This window comes from Enoplosus armatus, chromosome 22 (assembly GCF_043641665.1).
Source record: "Enoplosus armatus isolate fEnoArm2 chromosome 22, fEnoArm2.hap1, whole genome shotgun sequence".
Classification (NCBI taxonomy): Eukaryota; Metazoa; Chordata; class Actinopteri; order Centrarchiformes; family Enoplosidae; genus Enoplosus; species Enoplosus armatus.
Window position 1 is genome coordinate 4,497,501 of NC_092201.1, and position 25,670 is coordinate 4,523,170.

General features: G+C 40.7%; 1 protein-coding gene across 1 annotated transcript in view; it reads left to right on the forward strand.

Annotated features, from left to right (window-relative positions):
• The first annotated feature begins 2,832 nt into the window (after nucleotides 1-2,832).
• acss3 (acyl-CoA synthetase short chain family member 3) overlaps nucleotides 2,833-25,670 on the forward strand; it is a 31,774-nt gene continuing 8,936 nt past the window's right edge. Inside the window, exons 1-9 of the mRNA XM_070929167.1 lie at nucleotides 2,833-3,158; nucleotides 4,648-4,792; nucleotides 5,157-5,345; nucleotides 6,489-6,623; nucleotides 8,281-8,421; nucleotides 9,109-9,189; nucleotides 9,594-9,689; nucleotides 11,323-11,474; nucleotides 16,081-16,184. Coding sequence (XP_070785268.1) covers nucleotides 2,833-3,158; nucleotides 4,648-4,792; nucleotides 5,157-5,345; nucleotides 6,489-6,623; nucleotides 8,281-8,421; nucleotides 9,109-9,189; nucleotides 9,594-9,689; nucleotides 11,323-11,474; nucleotides 16,081-16,184 — 1,369 coding nt within the window. The remainder of the gene's footprint in view (nucleotides 3,159-4,647; nucleotides 4,793-5,156; nucleotides 5,346-6,488; nucleotides 6,624-8,280; nucleotides 8,422-9,108; nucleotides 9,190-9,593; nucleotides 9,690-11,322; nucleotides 11,475-16,080; nucleotides 16,185-25,670) is intronic.

A 25,670-nucleotide genomic window follows, 5' to 3' on the forward strand; every position in this document is an offset into this window, starting at 1 on the left:
AAGGTGACAAAATCGGCCTACGAGCACCTCTCCTTTCCCGGTTATACTTGTTCTAATCTTGTAGTTTTAAATTAAAAAGGAACATTGGCTAATGAATTTTGACATCCATTGACTCTAATCCCTGTGCAGTATTGACTGTGATCTATATAGCTTGTCACGCTGGGAAAAAAATAGATGAAAATTTCCTGGTGACCTGAGAAAAATCTCAAAAAATAATGTGTTTATGTAATAGGTTGTGTTGAGGTTTTTACGTGATGTGACAGGCTGCTTTCCCCACAGCTGCTCTGTTGTTTATTACCAAGCACCATCAGGCAGCTGCCGACAGATAATGAAAGTAGATCATCACAACGCAAGTTAACACCACAAATATACATTTTTATTTACAGGAACAACTAAGAGAAGTAGCTTCATGATGATATTCTCTCACTTCACAAGGCTGTCCGACTTTTATTGTTTGTACCTGGAGCAACTACCTGGATTAAATGTCTTGCTCAAGGGCACCTTGAGGTTTACAAAACAGAGTACCTGCAACACTGATTTTCACATATCATGTTTTTGCCATGGGATTTTAACCTCTAACTATTTTAACTTTCTTCTAACTATTAGCTACTAACGCCCCCTTCAGGGAAACAGCACCCATTCGCGTTGTCAAATGGAAACGGCACATGACATAATGACATTGAACACTAGTTCACTTTGTTGCATCCTGAGTGACTTAATCTCGTTTCATTTGAGAAGCAAGCCTAATAGGAGTATTTTGTCCGTCTTGTCACATTATTACAACAACATGAAATCAGAAAATTCATTGATGCAGCTCTGCAGCTGTTTATTTGGCATTTTACTTGCTTATAGGCCGACAGTAAAAAATATTAAGACATCAGTTTATATTGAGCTACAGCCCCTCTTACACATCTCAAATGTGTGTAAGCTTAAAAGTCTTTCGTGTACCTTTCAACCTCTTTTTGTCTTCTGCTCCTGCTTTGACTGGCATTAAATAATGGAATAAAAAAATCAATGTTAATGGCTTTTACCTGGACTTACATCATCAGCATTTTGTGTTCAGTTTTAGGCAATTCTTAAGACAAATTCACCCACTGAAATCACTCACAAGCGTCTGGGCCAAATGCTGCGTCTAAGACCCATTCAAAATGGTAAACGGCAATCATTATCTTCAAACTAATATGATTATAAATTCATATTCAGACACTTTGCGGGGGAAAAAAAACACTGCTTGGAGGTTAATCACTTGTAGATAAACTCTGGTAATTTGCCACTACTGTTCCTGAAGGGCTACCAACTGATTTCTGCTTCAAAACATTCACAGGCATCACAGTCAAATCAGAGAAGAGGGCAAGACGGAGGGGCCATCATGAGCCATCTCGGACTCCGGTTTAGGTCTGATTGGCCTTTGTAAGCAGCCATTAGTTGGTGCTCTCTCTGTGCACGTACGGTGCCAGAGTGTGTAAGATGATGATACACATTCTGCCAATAGCATCTGCACTATTATAAAAAGAGTTATGGCAGCGTCTGGGGGAGCAGTGACAAATTACAGCATGCGAAGAGAGGGGAGGCATCCTTTCCCTGTCAAAGTTTGATTATAGTTATACATGAATATAGATTGTAACTTACACGCTCTGTTGAAATGTGGTAAAATCCAATATTAGGTAAAAAAAAAACATCATCGATAATTCAGAATATGGAAAATGTACACAATTTGATGTTGGCAAAAAGGGTATGAGTGTTGTGTTTACTTGTGGGCAAAGAATTCACCAGTAAACCACTGTAAAAATTCCAAGGTGGTTGTCTAATTTCATTTAAATCCCCACGTTTGGTAAGAAATGTAATGAACGCAGCAGTTGCAAGACAATACAAAGGGTTTCCTGGAAAGTGCATGATACTTCCAGAACTGAAGGAAAACACTGCTCTGCATGTATAAATAGAAACAGATGACCTGAAATATCAGATGGATGAGTTACTCAACCAGGGGCACCAGTGTGCAGGGGTCACATCCAGGGGGGTCAGCGAGGATTATGGGTGTTTACCAGCAGCTTGGATGATGGCAGTGATGAAAGAGATGTATGCAACGCCATCTGAGAGGACACGTGTGGTGTGACAGGACTGCACAAGCTGCTGTTGTGATCATGAGACCAGAAGAAGTGACTCAGCTTAACAAGAGAGACGTTTTGAGTTTCAATTTGAATCAATAAAACATACCCAATTATGTCCATAAATATCCCCAACAAGCCCCTAAATGCATTCCCTGATCAGTTTAAGCAGAGGTATTTGCATTCTTAACAGGAGCGGGGTTTATTGATGTCACCCTGAGGATCCTGAAAGTTTAATGTTGTAAACAAAGATTTGTGCTTCAAGGAGCTTCAAGCAATTTGCAAATAAATATCAATGATTTCTTCTTGTTTCGCAAGATAAAAGACATGCCATAGGCTAAAGAGCTATTCCTTAATAATAATAATAATTCAGGTTGTAGGCAGACCCAACCGAAATGAAACATTTTTTTTTATTTGTACAGCATCTTTCAAAATGTGCCACATATGTTGTTATAAATAGTTCTGGCCAGTCTTCAGAGCTGTGTGCACTAAAACCAGTTTATGTGTTGTGTAACAGTTCAGATTGTGGCTCAAAGCTCCTCCTGCATCAACTACATCCAGTTCATAGTTCGCATTCCTTGAGGGGATTGTAAAGATTTCTGCTGGAGGCGTCCCCAGATGACGCCGCTCACAGTTGAGTAGTAGAAGTGGGTCCCTCACCTGCTGAAAAACACCGGAAGAAGGAAAAACGCGTGAAAGTTTACTATTTAAAAAAGCTACAGCAGCAATGCACTTCCACATAAAACACATACTGCGCCTGAGTCCCTGCACCCCTCTTCAGCGCAAGAGGACACTCGGGAGGAAACTGTGGACCGTTTCAGTTGCACAACAACGTGGCCTCAGAGCAGCAGGATCGCACGCCTCTGCAGACCCCAAGAAGTGTGTCGCCTGGCAGGGCTGCAGGAACTATGCATCCGACACGGCGTACAGCCGAGCCTTCGCCTCAGCCAGGGACAACCCCGAGAAGTTCTGGGGTGAGGTGGGACAGGATATAAACTGGTTTGAACCGTGGAGTAAAACTTTGCACGTTGAGGATCCAGTGTTTCCAAACTGGTAGGTTTCAACGTTTCAACACAGCAAGAAACATTTTCTAGTGCATATAATGCCAAGTGTATTTGGGACACACTGTGAACAACAGTGTAAAAGCTGCACATTTATGACCCTGAAATGCTATTATGTTGATAACAAAACCACTGAATCACAGTTCAACAATGAGCCATTTGGACGCAACAGTTATCAGGCCTATTTATAAGTTATTTTAACGTTACCCCAGCAGCCTGTGTGTATTTGCATTTTTAAGCTCTTGTTTTTGTTCATTCATTAAATTGATATTCTAGATAATCTGTTATTGTAGTAAAAAAAAATACATTTCAGACTTCGGGAAAAATGCAGTTCGTATATGTTATATATTTTTTTAGATTACTCAGACTGGATTGTAAAATATTCCACCTGCTGCACAAAAACATATTTAGGTTTTCATTATAATTTAGTTGAAAAGCCACAAGTGACATTTCTCATTGCTCATGTTAATTGAAAATATGACAGAATGGTAAGCTAATGAAATACGATGAAATTAATGTATATAAGCGACCTATATAATAAAGCTAATACATTTTCTGAAGTCCCACAAGACAAACAAGCATCGAACCAGTATGCCACTTCCGGCCGCCATCTTTGTTTGGCCAAACCAAAACTTGACAACTTTCTGTGTAGTTTTTTCTTCCATCTGGGTAGAGGAGTCTTAAACAATGTTTAAAATGTCTTCAAAAGTCGTAAGTGAAACGACCTGCTGTTTTATTCAAAGGTTGTCTTGTATTTATCTTTGAGAAAATGAACGCTAGCAAATAAGTTGACGTTAGCTAATCAGCTAACACTAGCTAATGGTTGTAATGGAGGCACAAACTGGGGCTACTCATAGCTCTTAAATTTAACCAAGTATCACCTGAATATAAATCTGTAGTCCTTATATTCGATGTCCAGGTAAATTAGGATGTTTACTAGATGGATAAAAAGCTGTGTTTTTTTAGCTGTGAAACAACATTTGCACTTCCCTGATGTTTTTTGGAACATCATTAAAATGCACGGCAGCCCACAAACACCCTCCTGCACTGAGAGTGAAGTGAAAATGTTTTTTTTTTGTGTGGTGGGTGGATTCTGCTGTCGTCAAGCATGGTAGCAAAAGTCAGAGCTGCCTGAATCTGATGCTGTTATGTTGAAATGAAGGACACAGCCACCGTGTCTCTCTCTGTCTTCCAAAACAGCAGTTCCCAGACACCATCTGCTCGACCTGCTTGCCGCTCTTTATCCATATGCACAGCAGCTCCAGAACTGAGTTGAACCTTCGCTTTATCAAGCACATTGATTTGCTGTGTGCTGCTGGCAAAGGCGACTGCATATGTTTTTGCCTGAGCAGGAAATAACGCAACCAGCCAAAAATACACACTTCAGAACCGTATGTGTTGATCGAGGTGGTGGCACATGATAAAATGATATATGCTGTTCATATTTGGTCATTAAACATTGTTATGTTTGTCTCTGTCAGGTTTGTTGGAGGGAAGTTGAACATGTGCTACAATGCTGTGGACCGTCACGTAGAGAGCGGCCGTGGAGAGCAGCCTGCCATCATTTATGACAGCCCAGTGACTGGAACTAAACAGATCATCACTTTCAGGGAACTTCAGGGCCAGGTAAATAGTATTATTCAAGGCCAAAACTGAACAGCATAAAGAGCTGGATTAGTCACTTTTATAAAGCCTGATCTGGACTGCCAGGATGTGTGGTAATAATTCTGAGGCATTCAAGCAACCTTTGGTTGGGTTTTGAGCACTGAAATTGGAATTTGTCAGTGTTGCCATGACAATGAATACATTTTTCATCCTTCAATTTAGACAGTTGGCCAAGTTTTTCTGCTGTGGCAGCTGGATTTTTAATTCTATTTAATTCATAAAAAGATATTGAGTTCTTTCATTTGTCAGATTATGTCCAATTGAAGGTAATCAGTAATGCATTAGAAAAGTCCCAGATGCATCTCCCCTGCATCTTTTTTTCCAGGTGTCCAGGCTAGCAGGAGTCTTTGTGAAGAATGGGGTACAGAAAGGAGATCTGGTGGTCATCTACATGCCCATGGTGCCACAGGCAATGTTCACCATGTTGGCCTGTGCACGGATCGGTGCCCCACACAGCCTCATCTTTGGCGGCTTCGCTTCCAAAGAGCTTTCTGTCCGCATCAATCATGCCAAGGTTAGGAAATCTTGTTATTCACCTTGTGGTTGAGATTGATCTTTTCTTGAGTTACCACAAGAGAACTACATGATCTTTATTAATTCACTCCATGGCCACTCATTAAAAACTAAGTACAGGCTAATGTGGTGTCTATTTGTTCTTTTTATGAACTTATATGAAGCAGGGCGATAATATGCTTGCAAGTAAGAATTTTCCAATTCCAATTTTCATTCCGCATTAGTAATGTGCGCCATTCATTCTGCAAAATATCTGAAAGCCAGAGGTGCCTGAGGCGTCTTTGTTTCGTTAAGATCAAAATCAATCATTCACAGTGGAAAGCACTTGGATTGCCTTTTCTTTTCGCAACCATACACTCAAGAATGATGTTGAAGCCATCTGCAGAGATTTTTTTAACAGGGCAACAGAAGAATTAATGGACCAACTGGATATTTTGCCAGGGAATGTGTCTGAAGAGAGTGATCTCTGTTGAGTGATGTGTTTATAAGAATATAAATCTGAAGAAATACAGCATTATTAAGTATTGCCACCAGCTATTTGTTTAACCTCTTATTGTTGAGGTACAGTTCAGGGGACAGCTAATATTAGAGTCTGGTTCACTCGGTTATTTTCAGATAAATAGTTGATAGGATCTACATACAGTATGAACAAGGACACTATTTTCATAGAAAATGCAGACAAGAGGCAAGTAAATGATCCTTGTTTAGCATCGCTTTAGACATTGCAATGCCTTATAATGACCACTAGGGGACAATGAGCTAACCATGACTGAGTGTGTCTCATTTAGGAGCCAAAGTTGTGGCATAATTATGTCCATCAAACTTTGAAATCTAAAGAATTACTACAGCCTCTGTAGGAACACCTCAGGTTGTTGTAAGCCAGCTATTTACTATGGAATCATTATCACATGCATGTTAATAAGGCTTATGTGAACTGAATTTGACTTGACACTGGAGTGCTGCCAAAGGCAACAGACTCATACCTCTAATACCCTCTTTAGATTGCAGCAAAACAAATATTCAAGTTAAGTATGAGGGTACACTACCCTCTGTTTCTAATATCGCTATAGAAACATGTCATGATGTTGTAAGTTCTTGACTTTTTAACACAATCAAATTCTCACCTGATCTCTGTGTTTCTCAGCCCAAGCTGATGGTTACAGCCTCATTTGGCATCGAGCCAGGCAGAAGAGTAGAGTACATCCCTCTGGTGGAGAAGGCCTTGGAGCTGAGCTCTCACAGGCCCTCTAAAGTCCTCATCTACAACAGGCCTGACATGGTAAGAAGCACAAAGCACCATAAAGCTCAACTGGTGATGTTTCTAAACCTGCTGGTTATGTGACAGAATGTAGATGTATCTGAAATATGTAAAGCTGATCAGTTTAGTCAAGGTTTTTTTGCCAAGCCTGCTGTTTTTAACTTGTAAGAGAGCATTTAATCATTGAACTGAATTTAAAACTTTACATTTTAAAGAATTATCGCCTATACTGGGTGAAATGTGTATGAAAATACAGTATTACAAATCCTGCCACGGGATCAAAACTTGAAATGACGTATAGCTGGTTCAAGTAGATGAGAGAGAGTGAAAAATATGTGTAGTATGTTTGCAGCTGAGGGATGGAGGTTGCTGCCTGTCATCATAAGCAGCCTGGCACAGATCCAGTTTGGTTTCAGGCTGAGCTGTGTCGAATGATTATACAGCACACAAATGTGCATTAACGTAGTGACAGCAAGCTGAAATCTGCTTCACTTTCACACGGGCATAAAATGTAAAGCACTGGTGTTGCAATCTCTCATCTCAGATTTGTTGTGTTATCAGTTACGCCATGTATCTGAACATGAGTTATTTTATCTGTTTGCATCCTCCATTCTTATCTATTGTTGAATGATCCGGTGAGTCACGAAATCGCTGTTATTTTATTTGGGAGATATACATGGTGGGCATGGGTTTGTTATCAGTGAACTCAGAAGTGGTTTTCACAGGACATTCACTGGAAACTCAAACTGGTGTTTGCAGCTGCTTTATCAATTCCTGCATTCAGTAAGCAAGAGGTTGTGGTTCTGTGAACATGGCTTCCAACATGAAAACCTGGTTAAGTCAGGCAAGTCTTGGCTTTGGGTAAAGTGAGTAAAAAGCCTTGCATTTCAGAAAGCTGGGGGTATTATTGGCTGTCTGTCCTGTGCCTCAAGAAGAGTCTGTATGATATTGAATGATGAATTCTTTCTCTAAGAACCAAAGAAAGAAATGACAGGACTTTTTCTTCAGCCTCCTGGGAGGATTTAAATGTTAATGAAATTAAAGTATCAAAGAGTTTCACAGAAGTCAGAAATTAGACAGATGTCAGAGATGTAAAGGGCATTAATCTATGACCCGAAATCACCTCTGTCTGCAGATACAAGAGATTGTAATGACTTATGGCAGGGTTTGTCATCCTGGAAGAGACCCCTCCCATCAGGATAGAAATGTTTCATCATAGGATAAACGTGATCGCTCAGAACAACTTTGTATTGATTTGCATTGAGTCTTCCCTCTAAGGGGACAAGTAGACCCAAACCATACCAGCAAAATGCCCTCCACCGCATAACTGCACACCAACAATGAACTTTCTTTCAAAGTCACTTAGATCTTTTTCTTCTTGCTGTCTTGACAGAATCAACTGGGCTTGCTCAGCAGTTTCATACACGCTGCAGAACATGATTGGATGTTATTTGCTTAATTGTACCATGCAGTGTACCTGTGTGGAAGCATCTGCATTCCTTATGTTTCTCCACTGATTTATTCAGTTTTTTCTTTACTTTTTCACCTGATTTTTATATCATATCACAATGTAAAATATGTTTGGCTATAGCTATACCGCTTTTAACAGTTTCCTTTTATAGCAGTTTTATCAGAATGAAAATAAGTATGTGTTTCCTCATTTTTCTTTGTGTTTTAGGAGAAAGTATCAATGAGTCCGGAGTTGAGTCTGGACTGGGAGGAAGAGATGGCCACAGCTCAACCGCATGACTGTGTTTCTGTTCCCTCCAACCATCCTCTCTACGTCCTCTATACATCTGGGACCACTGGAACACCAAAGGTACTGACATTACAGGGTTGTGGAAATCAATACCTGATTCATAGAGACATCATATAGTTAAAGATGTCATATAAACATACATTCTCGCGTAGACCCTCTTTGTTTAAATGCTGTCAGCTCTGTATAAAGCTTCTGTGTGACTCATCTGCTCTCTGACTCTGCAAAACAATCTAAACACCATCACCGTGACATAAATAAGACGGAGTATTTCCACAGCAGGAGCTATATCTCACGTAGGATGAATTGCCTGCAGGCAGCTTCAAATGGAAAAACCCCAGCTCCTTTCAAATGGCATCATCTGACCAACAGATGATATAAAATATCCACCTGCTGGCTAGTTCCTGAGCTTAATAGTGCTGTTATTGCCAGCTTTTCTCTCTGTGAGTTACTGTGACTCTCAGTTATTGCTGTAGGGAGACCATAACTTTGAGAAAAACTCTATAATTATAGACATGAGGACTTGAGGACACACTATTTTGCTCAAAAATATTTATATATACTGCACCATTAACTAATAAAAGCCGGAAATTGGAATTGGTTTGTGAAGCAGTCATTTGAAAACAAAATACCATGCCCTTCAGTACAGAAGGCCAGAGCGACTGTGTTTAGATTGATATTAATCCCCTGCCTCTTTGCCCAGTGCAATACCTGTCACTGGTCTGATGTTTCTCTTATCTTGTCCCCCAGGGTGTTGTGCGAGACACTGCAGGCTATGCTGTGATGCTGAAATGGACCATGTCAAATATTTATGGACTCAGTCCTGGAGATGTAAGGCAATAAAGCATCCACTTCTGAGTAGCGAGCCATGCTTGAGAACAAAGAGCATGCAGTCAGCAGTCAGATTGTTCTATACTTGAAAGAATATTTGATCACCATGTGTATGGTAACTGAACAGTCATGAGATTTGGAAGTAGTATGTTTTATGCACGTTTTTTTTTTTTTTACAAATTTTTGTTTACATTCATCATTTTATGTAACATAAGCTATTTGATTGACATTTATAGTCCCTTCAAGTACCATAGGTGTTTGTCTTTTAATTCCCTTTGCAGCTTCAAATGCTAAAAATATAGCGTTAATAGAATTTTCTCCACTTATTAAGCAGCACTCAATGCACAGTGTTGTTTCACCAGAGTGTTTTATGCAGAGTCTTTACATTTTTTAACATGTTGCAGGTTTGGTGGGCAGCATCGGACCTGGGCTGGGTCGTTGGCCATTCATATATCTGCTATGGTCCTCTGCTCCATGGTAACAGCACAATTCTCTATGAGGTATGTCCCTGGAGACAAGGTTTAATATCTAAAACTAGCTACAGCAGTATTGCAAACAACACGAAAGACAAGAACTCAGCAATATAACCTGATTTGTACAACTGCACAATGTCAGTTTGGTATCTGCCTTTGTTAGCTATGTAAGCTGAATACATCCATATTTGGTTAATGACTCCAGTTTATGTGGACTCAGTTCAAGAAGTGGTGAACTATTTTACCCTGTTGCCATGTTTGACTCTGGCTGCTACAGTCCACTGCCAAGAGACAGACTGCAGCTTTGTCTATTCCAGTCTGTTCTCAGTCTTTCTTTTTTCTTTACTCATGCCAGACACTGTGTCACCTGTACATGCAGTTTATGCCGTCCAACGCTGGAGTTAAAGATAACTTGAAGCTTGCAGAATATATTTGGTGAAATAGTTTAATGTTTCAAAAGCAACGGTAGTGGTGCAGAAACAGCATTTCAATTTTGGTTATCATAATGACATTCATTCAAGCACCCAACAATTTCGTAATTATGCAGCACAAAAGCACCAATAGAAATTGGGAAACTGAACCCCCATCACATGATACAAATACAATAAATTCAACCTTTTATTATTATCATTTTTTAATTTGACCAAAAAATGTGGGAGGTTATAATGAAATGGACTGGAACAAATATATAATGTACATGTCAGAAAAATGTTAATTTAACCCAACAATATCAGTTCAAACCTGAAGAAGGATGAAGGAATAAAGAAGCTTTAATGAAATGTTTTCTGCATGAATGTGTGTTTTGAACAGCCACTTGATATTTATGCATCAGATTATTACAGGTAATTTGGCTTTTCTTTGTGGGAACACTACCCATTGGCTCTCTATGCAGGCTGCTTATTATGTGGAGGATTATTAGCATGTTGTCCAGGGCTGTGGACGTGTGTCTGTCTGTTGATCTTTCCGCGTGTGTCTTACGTTGTATTTCTTATGTTGAGGGCTGCTCATTGCATTAGCACTCTTAATTTTCTCTCGCCCGTAGGAAGCAGTGAATTAATCTGCCTTCCTTAAATCAGTGTTTGACTCCAGCCACGCTGGTTGTCTCACGTGGCTCTTGTTCTAGCAGCCCGTTAATCTTCAGGCATGATGCTGCCAACCTTTTGTCTTTCTTCTGATGAATACACAGACACAAATATTTATCCAGAGAAAGAAAATGACAGCCAGAACTCACTACTGCTGTTTACCATTCTCATTCGTCTGCAGTTGCCTTCTCACTGTAGGGACAGGCTACTTGAATACCAGAAACACTATTGAAATTGTTGTTGGAAGCATTTACCTGCAGGCTTCTTTCGTCCATATCTTTTCTTCTAGACAAACAATACTCCTATAGTGCAACAGTGTTTTCTAATCAATGGATTTCTGGGCCCATCTGTCTGGGAGGCAGCCTTCCAGTGTGCCTCTCCATTTTAAACAGCTGCTCTATGAATATTCATTGATGTAGTTAACAGTTTGTATTGTGGAACATTTTAGAAATATTACCGTAATGCTTTTGAGCATCCACAATAATCCACGTATCTGCTATTGGCTCTGTAGGCAGTCTGTCATATGCCTGCCTCCATGTTTGTACTAAACAGCTGTTGCTGCTCTTCCTGTTTTTAAGGGTAAGCCCGTGGGGACTCCAGACCCTGGGGCCTTCTTCCGTGTCCTGTCTGAAAACGGAGTCTCCTCCATGTTCACAGCACCCACCGCCATCCGAGCCATTCGCCAGCAGGACCCCCGTGTTGAAATTGGGAAAAAATACCTCCTGTCGAGGTAGACGACACTTCACACAACAGGAAATTCACTAGAAACAAGACTAAACAAACTGTTGATAGTGCAGTATTTCTAATCTTTGATGAATAGATTGATGGCCATTGTTCACTATTTACAGACTAAATGATTGATTGATATTAAGATAATAGTTGCTTTCAGTCCTAAATAAGATTGATAATCTGTGAAGACAACGAGTAAAGTCCTTAACCCTCAACTGCAGGTTGTTGAGATTTGAAACGTCAGGAGTGATGTGTAAAAACATCTCATGGCTAACAGCGTTCTGCACAGCCTGTCCAGCCTCTCGTTAGTCTCCGGCCATCTGTTGATGCAGAGCCCTCTTCCACCTCCATTGCTCACAGTCCGCACCCTCAGCTCGACCCCCTTAGGTGTTAATCAGGATGGATAACAAACAGCGGCAGGTCGCTGCAGCCCACCTGTATTAAATCATACCACATGAACTTGTTTACCGCCTGCTGTCTCACTCTTCAGGTAAAGGTCGTCTGTAGCTCAGAGTTAAAAACAAACATTTTTCATGGTATTAGTTTGGCCCAAGAGAGTCAAATACTTGCTGAGATTATCACAAGTTTTAATTATTTGGTGCAGTGCAGAGAAACTTGCACCTAAAGGGGCTGTGGCGTCAATTCACCACTTTCATTCTGTTCAGCAGTCTGAAAATGCCTCTAAGCACACAATCATAAAGCAATTCTTAGTGTGGATGACCTATGGCCTCAGTGAATCATTCAGTAACTCTGGCATTGTGTGCTGAATTTGACGATCTTCAGTTGTTCTCTGTGCTGAATGCATAGCATCTTTTAAATGCTTTACTTGCAGACAGGATATTTATGCCTCAAATATTGGTGGCGTTTATCCTCCCAGTTTCTACCCTGTCACAATCAGTCATTAAAGCGACATGCTGTTTCTGTGCACACTTTCTTGTTCTTAATGTGTCTTTTCCCCTTGGAGGAGGCAGGTTGGTCTTCTGTGCTGAACAAAACATATCACCGTGGACACCGGCAGCAATACAAAAGAAGCAATGAAACACGGTTTCATTTTAGAGCAGGGCGATTCAATGTCTGGTTGAGCCTTTCATTCGCTTATGATGACTTACTTTCAATTTTACAATTACAGAAAGAGTTTTTATGCCAAGAAAACGTGGCATTTTTAAACTCAGAATGTAAAATATACTCATGGCTGAAATTCCATGAGATTGTTAGACATTCTGGTTCAGGTTTTCATTTATTGAGCGTAGAGGAGCAGTTAATTAAATCATTTGTGTCCGTTCTTGTCTCTGTCTTGAATGTTTCATTTCCTACGTGAATGCGGGAGAGCATCAAGTATCAAGATAATCCAGTCTTTCTTTTAAGAGGTCTTGAACTTATTTCTTGGTCATGGTAACTCCACCTTGTATTAACTCTGTAGATTGCATTCATTTCAGCAGGCTAGACTGACTTCTCACATGAAGAATTCATTGAAGCATAGTGTTTGTGACAATTTAGCTTAATGGATCTAGATCAATCCATACAGATCTTGGCCCCTTCTTATAACACATGAAAGGATATGTCAATACTTGTAGTGCTGGTTTTAATTAAAAGTGTGTTGATGGAAGTAGTTAAACCTTTCAGAAAACTCTGTTAGCTTTGTTATCAAACACATAATTTCATGCTAGAGAGGCCTCAAACGATAATTTGATACAGCTCAAATACCCTGTCTGCAGTATATTGACACATTTACTCCGTCTAGAGCCCGCTGGGCTGTAATAGCCCTGGACCCTTATCAGTGTGCTTGAGCAATATTACTTGTCAGCACAGATGTGAAAACTACATTGAGTCTGGCTGCAGAGCTGTCTAAAGCTGAGATGGAAGAAGTGCTCTGCATAGAAGTAGCACGACAAAAGGGGCAGACACTGTGTTTTTTAAGTTGGGAGAGCTAACTCAATACTGCGAGCCTCACTCATAAACAATGACGAAGTGCATGACTCCTCTCGATAGGGCTTTTTGGTGCGCATTAAAATCTGGTGCTGTTAAAGCTGGGGATGTTTGCACCTTGTTTGTCTTTTAATTAAAAAGACCCCCCTGAGAATATACCAGGGTATTCTCTAGTCTGCTTGTCCCATGTTGCGAATGCACAGTTGCAGCCCTGAACACTTAACGCACACAACAGGTCATACGCACAGACACTCTGGGGTCATGCACTAGTTTTGGAGATTAAATGTCCATCTGTGTGGAAAATATGACTGCCACCTACTACAGCTATATTCTCCTTAAGTCAGTGTTTCTCATTTATTCTCTCTTCAACTTTGTCACACTGACCTCACAGAATCAGCTTTAAGCATATTAGCGACAAAAGGCCATCACGTAGATAACCTTAACCACCAGGAATGTGTTGTTTTCAAGGTCATACTGTAAAGATTAGTGTGGCCTTATCTTTACAAACTAGCATAGAAATAGTTGTAATTGGTTAACATGTTGTGGCTTCTGACTGCACAGTGTTTTTTCTGATGTACTGAGTACTGATGCAGTGCTGTAGAAAGAATTGAGTACATTTGCTATCATTGTAACTTACCTTCACCAATGATCTTGATTGATCTTGACCTTGATTTTCTTTTTTTCAAAGAAAAAATTTAGAAAGGGAAGGAAAGATTGTCTTAAAATTGTTTCTTCCTGAAAACAGAACACGGATGTTTACAGTGACTATTACTGACTCAGTGCACAGCTTGGGCAGCAGCCAAACCATCGTCCTCCCACCACCAGCTCTGAGGTCACAGTGTCTGTGTGACTCCTCCGAACTTGTACTTCCATTGAACTCCTTTAGAAAACTTGAAAACCACAGAGAATCTGAATTGTCCTTGGATAACTAGAAGCACGGTGGTGGGAGTGTAATGTGGTGTAGCTAGAACATGAGGTCACTGCCAGGTCAGTGAGTCAATCATTCATTTATTCCACATGTTATTTAACTCAGTTCCTGCAGGGCAGAACCTATCTGACAGCTCAGTGATGGTACATTGTTAACCCAGAACCTTTATTATGGTCCTTGATGTACTACTTTCATATTTGATGTTTATCTGTCGAGGTTATTTTACTCATAATAACAGCTTTAAGTTCTTCATCAACACTAATACATTTCTCAGACATCCTTCAACATCTGGGTGCTGATAAACAACAGCAGAATATTTTGGATGTTGCTGTGCTTCCTATCATGAATTCACTATTTTTTGGGCGGTGTAGCCCATGTTCCACAATCACTGTGTTACTGAAGACCAGAGAAACCAGACTACATAATATTTCTGAGACCGAAACGAACAATAAAGTTCAAGTTAGAGAGTAGTGCTTGAAAAGGAGAATGAAATATTGCCCAGGGAGAGAGCAGGGGGAGAAAAGCTATGATTCAGTGGGGGGAGAGTGACACGATGAAAATGTTTTTGCCTGTTACAGAAGATAGAATGTGACTTCAAGTTTGATTGGAGTTGGAAGGTCATTTCGCCATTTCGGAGAGTTGAGACCGATGACTGATGACCAGCAGTCATTTGTGGGAAAATGTAGCTATCAGTCTAGCATCAATGGCTGCATTGTGGCCTGGACATATAGGAGGGGGGGTTACAGATATCCCCACAGCCTTATAGCGAACAACCAGCAGTGTTTTGAATTAGAAATGGCCAGCCATGGGCAGCCATCAAAGGGAGTTTGGGAAAGAGTGATGTGGGAGAAATCAGTGAGGCTGAAGATAGAAAGTAGAGTTTTGGGTCACTTGTAGGGCATAGAGGGAGGGCAGTTATCCAAAGTAGGAGGTTACTAAAGCTTGAATGAGGAGGGACTAGTAACGGAGGATCAATACTGACTGAGAGGTTATATAAAGGGCAGAATTTTCCTGGGGAAAAGGAATAGCTTAGTCTTACCTAGACTGTTTCCTGGAAGACAAACATCCAACTTGAAATGCCTTTGAGATAAGTCAAAATGCATGTAAGTTTCAGGGTGAAGGAAAAAGTGACATTCTGTGTTTTCTGCCATGACATTTAAAGCAAAAGGCTAAGGACTGAGCTCTCAGAGACTCCAGTGGAAATGGTGCTCAACACAAAGAAGGATAAGTGTGACTGACAAACCCTCATAGGCAGGGTACAAAGATCCTTTAGTCAGCAAAGGTGGCAAGAACTATCTGCTTGACATTGTCGGAGGCAGTGGAAAGGATGCCTCAGTCACAGCTAGGAGCACAGGGGAAGTGGAGGGTGCTGCCTTGAAGGCAAACTGGTTGTGAAAAACATTTTCCTTTTTAAGAGATATTGCACGAGTCCCATTCAAGAGTATCGAGAGAAGTTGTCAGCCATAGTTTATAGTAGGTCACACAGTTTTTCAGTTCATATCACCCAGTTTTCATGTTTCACTTTGCAAAACAATGAAAGCAAACAGGTAAATCACAAGCTCCCAAGCTACACATCTATGAATATAAAGTGAAGTATATAATATATAATTGGCATGCTTAAAGACACAGAGATGGCCAAAATCCATGAGGCAAACGTTGCATAGATGTTTTGTTATCTTGACCATTCCTGTTAGAGAGTAGATATGTCAGGTTTCCTCAAGGTGATCGACAGATGGACTCTGTGTCCTTGCAGGTTGCGGTCGTTATTCCTGGCAGGAGAGCGTTGTGATGTGGAGACGCTGGAATGGGCAAAGAGGAGCTTTGGGGTTCCTGTCCTGGATCACTGGTGGCAGACTGGTAGGAAGGTTTCTACTTTCTAAAGACAGAAATCGGAGAAAGAGAGAGATATGAATCAGAGAACCATGATTTTACATACATACATTTTCCCTTTTAACCCAAAGTTGCATGTTGGACAGGAAGTAGTAAATTGAAACTTGGAAATGAAATGCAAACTGACTCCTTATGTTCTGTTCGCCAGCCTCTATTGTCTTTTTGCAGGTCATGGACTTAATGTCACAGAAAGTCAGAATTGTTCAAACATTTATCCCTACCACATGCAATGTGTGAAGCTGCCTTGTGCAGTTTTAATTATGTCAGTTTATTAGGTTGATGATGAGTTTATGATGAAACTTAAGTTCTTATGGTATAGATTCTGAGAAAACATTTCAAGGACCTCGGGTACTTTATTAGCATGAACTGTATATGATGTTCTAATTCAACCTGATCTTTAAGACTTAGTCTCGTCTTAAACTCATCAGTGTGAGAAGAGTATAAATGTGGTCGTTTATTAGTCCGCTGACATTAACTTGGCCTTGAGAAGAGACATAACTCCAATCTCTATTCCCCAAAAGCCTGTTGTCATTATAAAGCATGTTTTATCGTACTTCCCTCTTTGATTAATCCCTTCCATTGTTTTATGTTGTAGACCAGGGGATTGGACCCCTTCCACCGCAGTAATTATGACGTTAAAGACCCTTCAGTTTGAATTTCTGAGCTTGTCTGGGAACTGATCATTACACAAAGGCTTGTGTCATAATTTGCTCCGGTTGTTTGAATCTCAATCAAAATTAGATCCATCTGTCCTGTCTGCACATCATTTCTGAGAAAAGACATCATTCGTTTGACTTGAAACACAAGTCAAAATTTACCAATTTAAAAAAGTCAAAATGAGAATAATGATTGAAAGTGATGCTGCATCAAGTAAAATTGAACAGCTCCATTGCTACTGAACAAGAATCTGACTTTTTTCAGTATATACATGATTTACCTGTTATGCAGCTTTCTGTCAGTATATTGGCTATTGTCACTTAATATCCAGTAGGCCAAGCCACCACAGGTCAGCCATAGTCAGGTTAGAAAACTCCCAGAGCGCATTTCTTCAGCCGGTCACAGTCCAGGGCAGCATTTAAACAAGGGGTTTGATTGGCATTGCCTTTCATTGAGTTCACTAATGTTTAATTGACTTTGCACCCATATGAGACACTGAGTGACTGGCTGAGATGTGAGGACTAAGTTGTGTGCTTAGCAAAGAGATAAAGGAACAAAAACAATCACGGGCACCTTGTCTATCATTTCAGGAGTGGAAATTGAAATAGCTTCCCCACTGAAGCATGCTTTGAGTCAGGCTACTTGATAATGAGTCTTTACTGACTTGTCTTGTTCCTAACTTAAAGTCTAAACAAAACCAAATTTGACTGAACAAGTGGTATGTGGATTCTGTCAATTTTCACTTAAACAAGATTACAATAATTTGTGGTTAATCAGCCTTGGTGCAGAAGGGCTTGCATCTCCTCTTCAAATTTCTCTTTACTCTTAAAAAATTCCATTAACATAGTCAATATATCACATCGCACCAGTGCACTTTAGATTAATGTCAAGCTCGCAGAGGCTGAGTCACCATCATCATTTTAAAGGCTTGCTAGGTCATACCCCTTAACTGACAGTCCAGTGGTCGTACATTAGACAAGGAAGGGTGAGTTTGCAGTTTGCTATATGTAAGTAATGTCCCTTTTCTTTACCTTACAGTCGACCTGTTATTCAATATGGCTCTTGTGGGTCTGGATGATGAGATATGTAATTGGAATCTGGGGTTCCCGGGTTCCCGGCATTGTTTCTCAGACCTCATTTGTAATGATTCTTGAATGGGTAAGAGCCTCTGGGGTGGGAGGTTTGAATCCAGGCAGCATGCCATCATGCTAATGTCGTGCCCCCCCCCGCGCACCTCCCCTCTCCTCCCCCTCTGTTTGATTGCTGTCCTCCCCAAGTACTAGTGACCTGTGATAAATGTGCCAATGACAGCGAAAGAGCACAATTGGATGTCTCTTTGTTTTGTAATATCCTGCCTGCACAAATGGAGGATCGATGCTGGACAAGACGACATCTCTGTGTTAAATATGGAATCAATATTGTTGTTGGACCGTTGGAAAGCCATCGACCTTGAGTTTGCACTGACAACACACTGATCTGAGCGCAGATTAGCCCACTTGGGTGATTGGTCCGCCCAAGCTCAAAGTGTGACGAGCTCAATACTGCAATATTGCAGAAGTATGATTTATCAATTCAGCCTCTTGCGTTTAAATTGCTGACCCTGCTGTAGGCTTATCACATATATGCTGCGTCCCAGTTCAGAGCTGCAGCCTCTGAAGTCTGCATTTCAAGACTGAATACCTTTTATAGCAGGCTGACAAGGCTGTCCCATTTCAGCTAAGCCACTCCAAATTCTGTCAAAAAAGTACCAGCCTTCTTTTCCCCAATTTTGAGCCCTTCACACACACAGCACACCACATAGATATCAGGTATTTAAGTGGTAAATACGATCTATATGATCAGAAAGAAAAATACTTCAGGATTTATATAGTGTGAGCCAGGAATAGACTCCAGTGTTTGTTCCTCTTAGTAGTCAGGACATGAAGCACTGGGCATTATATTAATCTGGTACATTTTACGAGTTCTCCATCATGTGTTGAAGTGAAACGCCACAGCTTGTACTTTAAATTCAGGGATCATGGTGTTTAGGCTCACCATTGGGACTCACCACATGGCCATTTTTGCTTTTATGACTCAGAGGACTGCCCAAATGCACTAATAGTTCCAGTGAGGCTCATTTAGGGGAGGAGGTGCAGGTTAAGTCTGGTCTGTGGGTCCACTGGTGGACAACCCTCCTGAGCAGTGCCCATGCAGCCCCTGAATTGGGACACAGCTACATATACTGTAGGTTTGTGCTTAGCAGTGGGCTCTTAGGAAGTGAAAAGGTGTAGTAATGGCAATGAATTTCCTCTCTGTGGTATTTTTTATGTTCAGTTTAAATATCCATACACTGGTCTGTTATTTCATAAGGTTTGGGGGAGTTGAAGCTTTATAATAGGCAGCAATGCACACAGGCAAACACAAGATTATCACATTTGCAAGCCTTTTGGTGCTGTGTGATTTAGTTGTTTACTCCGTTATGTATAATACATCCCATTGCTGTCTACATGTACCTCCATCTTGGATCGTGTCTGACTGGCGTTGCAGACGGTTGGACTTCACCAAACTTTCACTAGCCTGGATGTGCTGAACAGAGCTGTTGATTCCCATCTTTCTCTCCATCACTTCAGTGTTTGTGAGATAACATTTCGTTCTACTTGAACATAGAGTTGTTTGTTTCCCAGTCCCAGTCTGAATCTCACTTCCTTTCTCTGCCTCACACACACACACACATATACACACATGCACCCAAACTAAATCCTGTCACACTTTGTGGCTATCCTAGCCTGGTGATTTATTGAGTTTGGAGAAAAACCTCTGGCGTCCTCTTGATTTCTGTCTAGATGTGTAAATCCCATTGGATTCTTCACCCCCTGCTAAACTCAATAACTGGCAGCTGGTAGCCACCGCTGCAATCCAAATGTGTTCACGGTAGAGTGGGTCACTCCTCGACTCACTTGCTTTCTCTTTGTGTGTCTGAGGCAGTTTGACTCCAAATGCATGGGTGAAAGAGACTCATGCCATTTTATACATATTCGTTAAATCCACATTAGTTCTTTCTTTCTGAAGTTATAGAAGGAACAGAGCAACTTTTCAGAGTTTATTTGTCTTAAGCTGCCTGAGCTCACCTGTGTTTTCCAGCAACAGCCTTTTCACATCCACATTGTTGTCACAGTCAGCCGGTGTTATTTTATCTTTTTAACAACAATTTCTCAGGAGAGACTAAAACTAATAATTAATTTATCATACTATTAAGTTTTGCCCCAGCCTGACATAGCTTATGCATGTGTGCTGAGAACTTGTTGTACAAAAATAGGTGACATAACTTTCTTATTATCAGCATTATCAGGAAATTCATTGCTGGGGTTAGTCTCTTAAGGGGATTTGTTGATAATAAAAGTAATAAAAGTGTCTTGCTCAAGGGCACCTTGATTACTTACCAGTCACAAACCTATTGATGTTTTCCAAAAACCTCATGCACTGTGTTTCTATAGTGCTGTGTGTATAAACAGCTTAATTTTCTACGTATTTTTATACGTATGTATACAGTTTCCTTCTGCTTGTACTGAGTTCATGAGTCACCCTGCTTGGAGTGTCACGGTACACTGTTTGACCGTCTCTCTGGAGACAGGACATCGATCAAGCAACTTTTAGCAATGTCGGCCCCTTCAACTCATCTCGCCCTCCAACAGAAGAGAAGCAACTTGGCCAATGGCAAGCAGTTTAGCATTCAAGGCTCGTTTACTTATCACAGAAAGGAGAGACGGACTCCTCCTCGGGAAACTCATTATCGCCTAAACACCTGAAAAGCAAAGTTTGTTTGCATCTTCTGGCTTCCAACTCATTTTTCAAACGTATGACGGTCTTTTTAAATCCCTCTCTCACACATTTGGTTTTCATCTATAAACATTGATAGATCTGTCCTTCTACTTGTACGGGGCTTTGCTCTTTTTAGTCACCTGCAAAATAGATAGAAATTGAAAAAAAATCAATCACCAGTGCTGTTGCTCATAAATCTTTCCAGCCGCATGCTTGTAATCCTGGAATGTAATATTCAGCAGCCGAAAGCTTTAATCGATGGTGAGAAAGCAGGCACCATGAGCAATGATGGGAAGAGTAGGTGAACAAAGTAGCGCACATTTTTGGAGTAGAATATAGGAGCTTCTCCATGGTTCGGGTTAGAGGTTAGAAACATGTTGATCAAAAATCAAACAAATCTACATATTAAATCCCTGGTGATATACAGCTGTGTACTGAATATAGATGTTTAATGTTATGGATTTTTTTTGACCAGGAATACCTGGAGGAAGTGGGGAAGTCCAACTGAAATTATAAATCCTTGAATAAGAAATCTTACTCAAGGTTATTTTCTATTTATTGTGTTTTACTGTCTGGGGGAAAAGAAGGTCCTTGGAGATGTGGTACAGTACGTTAGGGTTGCTTTTACAGCTCTGAGTTGGCGAGTCAGTGTATGTGTCATTGACAGCTGAAAAATGCAGTTTAATTTTAGCTCACTTTAAGTGGAAGGCTCCTGGCTAAATGAATAATAAGTGAATTAAAATATTTGTCACTGGATGTGATTTTTGATTAAAATACTTTTGAACCCCCCCTACCCTAGACGCCTGCCTCTGACAGACTCTTGAAGTGTATTCTCCAGCTCCTCAGTGTGAAGCTGCTGTATCATCACTGTATAATTCTTTATTTATCAAACAGAACGTGTGTTTTCCAGCTCCTGTTAAAAGATGCATCATCCTATTCATTATCTCTGACATCATCTCCCTACACTGGAAATCATCAACTGTGCCTGGCGCATACTGCTGAAAAGATTACATTTTCCCATCCATCCCCTGGGGGTTTTCCGTACCTTGCAGCCAACTGTGTATCACTGCTGATTGGTAAACAGTCGCACAAAGAGCTAGCGGCACTCGCTCCTAACAGAGCTCTGCTTAGATCTGCACAAGGCCCTGGTTGGGAAAAATGAAAGAAAGTCAGCTGACACAAAACAGCCAGTTTGCCGTGATGGCGCCATGGAGAGAGGCTGCATGACGTACAGCAGAGGGGGGGGGGGGTCACAGGTTGAAGCATGTCTCAGGTCTTTGGATTCAAAACAATATTGCCAGCAGGCCTGGATTTTAGGAGATTTTCTGTGGAATACATATCCATAGATAAATAGCTTTGCATCACGACAGCTGGTATTGTATTTGTCAAACACACATTTTTTTGTCAGCAATTGCATGCAACGCTGGATTTACACATTCTTTGCTGGAAATATTTAATTGTGCTAACAAGCTCAAGGACGAGAATTTGACTAATTCGACCAATTTAGCTCGTTGATTAGTTTTCACTCTGGAACGCTTGGCTGGTGCAGGCGAAATGAGTTTTCTGATACCGAGTGGAAAGTGATTGTGTGCTCGTTATTCCCATGTGCAGCGGACTCAATCATTTCCCAGCATCCCGCTGTCATCTGGTGTGCTGATTCACCCTGTCCCATCAACCCAGACATTACACCACACTGCTTTTCTTTTTTTTTCACCTGCACATTCTCTCTCCTTTAACCGTCATTATCATTATATTGTTTGTGTTTAGATGCTCCTTTCACATGCACACAGACCTGCACACATACATTAAAACGACCGACACGCATGCGTAGTCTGTCACCTTTGAGCCACCTGAAGCCACTGGCTGCCCAGCTCACTTCCCCTTATGTGCATATGAGAAAATGTCTGCCGTTTTGAAGTCTGATAATAATCTGTGTGCTATTTTAAGACCAAGTGCCATTGGCAGGGGGGTGGAGGGGGGTGATGATGAAGGTTGCTGATGTCACTGGTGTTGCCTGGCAACAAATGTGTGTTTCCAGTTGGCAGGGTTTGGCTGCCTCACCAGTGAATGGTGGCGGATGGACTTACAGTAGTGTTTTAGGTGCTCTCAGTGTTTGTCTTTGTTTGTCCGACTCTCTGACAGACAGCAGATGCCTTTGTACAGAGAATGGAATTATCTTAAAAAGGTGAACTGGACCCCCTCGGAGCACCTGTCTTGTCAAATAAATTGTAGAATCGACTATTTCTCCCCCTGGCCTTTGACAAACGCAGTGCTGGCACAGGATTGTTTTCCACGCATCCTCTTCCTCCTCCTGGAAAAAAAGTCTCAGAGGGTCTGTGAATGGCAGTTTTACAGCCTCCTTGAAAACACCGTCCTCTTACTGAAGAGGCTTTTAGCAGCCCAGCATTCACTAACTCAAGTACATACACGGAAATACACCGGATCAAGGGTTAATGAGGAATCTTAATAAGCAATCTTAACTTTTAAATCAAAAAGCACAACAGGAATTCTGCAATGCTTTTTCTGCAATTTTAAATATTAATAGGCATCACCTGCAGGATGCCTTTTCACAAGAGGCTTCTCAGTGGTCAGCTTATTAATGTATTGATTGCAATCTCAATCGTGCCTGAGTCTGTGGGGCTTCTTTGATAGAGAAAATAATGTAAAAAGAACTGATTAAGAGAACTAGGTTTTGCATTGACCGGACCACCCCTGTTAAACAAGTCAAGGTTATGTTCAATACTTGCAGTCATGATTGAATTTTGATTCATTAAAAAACAGCTATATAACCTGAAGAAACTATACAATCATTTGCTCTGTATTTATGCTAGAAGGTGTGATTATAACTTCAAATCCTGTGTGTTGTTAAATGTCTCCTCTCTAAGATGCATTTTTTTAAACTATAAAGCGGGATGAAAGCAGGTAGAAAGTTGACCAATGTTAATGTAAAAGTAAACAAAGTGTTGTTACTTCTGCTGTACTTATTTTATACTAACAGTTTTTCATGATTTGTACATACAGTGTGCCATTTTGATTAATATAAAACTGATCTTCGCATGTGTATGCGAGTATGTGGACACCCTGTGTATTTTCTGTCTGGGGCAGGGAAATCTTAATCTACAGCAGAGAAAAATTGCTTTCAACTTTGTGGCAGCGGTTTGGGGACGGCTCTTTCATGTTTTCACATGACAATGCTCCCATTGGCAAAACAGCCTTCATAAAGAAATGGTTTTATAGACAAATACACATTTCAGCTTAACACTTATTTGCTGTCGTATAAATTAAAATGATAAAAAGAGCCCACCAATTGTTTCCCTCATCTTATTGGTATTCTTTCCCACCACTTTTCTCCTCATAGATGCGTCCCTCAGCTTCTCCTTTTAAAAAAAACTAATCAGAATACATTTCTTTTCATTAAAATTGTTCTTGAGTCATGTCATCCTTGTGCTCTGTTGCCCACCTCTGGGAGACGTTCGGGAGCCTTGGCTTTGTGCCTCATGTCATTCAGCACCAAGCACCACAAAGCTGCCGTCGCTTACTCGTTCTCATTACATTGCTGCAGACGCAGTAGCGCAGAGGTCGTGGCTCCTGTAAGTACATCTCCGAGAGCTGAGGTGCCACGTTTGTGTTACGCCGTTGTTTACTGGGGGCTGCTGTCATCAGCTCGCTAACCTGGGAATTCATCTGGCATTCATTCCAAGCCTTTGTAGCATTTGTCTGCTGAGACGTCTAAGGCACAAGATGGGAGTCTTTCATTAGCAAGTTAAGTAGTGAATTTGTATGCATAAACTTAGCTCTGAGCAAATGAGCTGAGCTGTCTGAAAAGTGATAAGGGATGCAATGTTTTTAGCTGATGGAATGAAATTGCAGTCCGAGTTGTAAATGGAAGAGCACATCGGATGTGTGCGTGTGCGCACACGTTATACGTGATTTCTCATCTTGCTTTCATGTGTGTTTCTGGCTACTGTGATTCCCCACATTTGTTACTTTTCTTCATTTTAACATTCAGCTCCATCAGAAAGGCTTGGCTAACCAAACCTTTTGGTTTCTTCTTGTGTTTGGCTCCTCAGCAGACTGCCAATGATGGTTTTAGTCTGAGCTGTTTAAGTTGTATTGTTTACAACAGACTCCTAGCAGAAGTAATCCCACAGGTTTGTAGAAAGATTTGGTTGCTACTCATTCTTGGACCCAAATTCTCAGACAAAAAGTCCTATTTGAAATGTTCATAGTGTTTCCCTTTCCCTCTCATTTTTTTATGAGGTTGATGGATTCTTGGTTTCTGAAGCAAGCAAATTGAAACGTGTATTATAAAAGAAAACCAAAAAAATATTGTATGTGTATATATATATATATGTGTGTGTGGCAGCTTGCAATCTATTCTCTCTGTCTGTTCTCATCCTCACTTGTCTTTTCAAATGACCTCGGGTCGACTGTTTTATTCAACTACTGGGTTACCCCAGCAACCACACATCACCAGGACAACCACAAACACTGCTGTGCATATGTATGATGTACAGAAAACACCCTCTTGGCTATTTCTGACAGGGTTGTTGTTTACACATTACACGTTAAGTGACAAGTGCTGTTTGTTTGTGTATTAAACTGGCTGCTGTAGGTAAGAGTGGGCTTCACGGCTGACCCCAAAATGTCTCTGTGACAAGCTAAAAAACTCAATGCTGTTTCCAACTTTTTTTGTGCTTTGTATTTGTGCTATTATTCAAGGTGAACATTAATACAGAAGCCCAATTAGGAGAAGGAAGGATGTACAAAACCGCAATCAGTCAGCAGGTGCGAGCAACACCTTTCACCTCACACCTAATTTAAATGTTTTTAAAGTCAAGTCAGTTTATTTATAGAGCACATTTAAAAACAACAAACGTCGATGTTGAAGTGCTTTACAGAGAGATTGAATATTGATAATTACAATCAAACAAAAACACAGGTGAATGGTGAAATATAAACAGGAATGATTAAGTAAAAACACAGACATAAATAAGA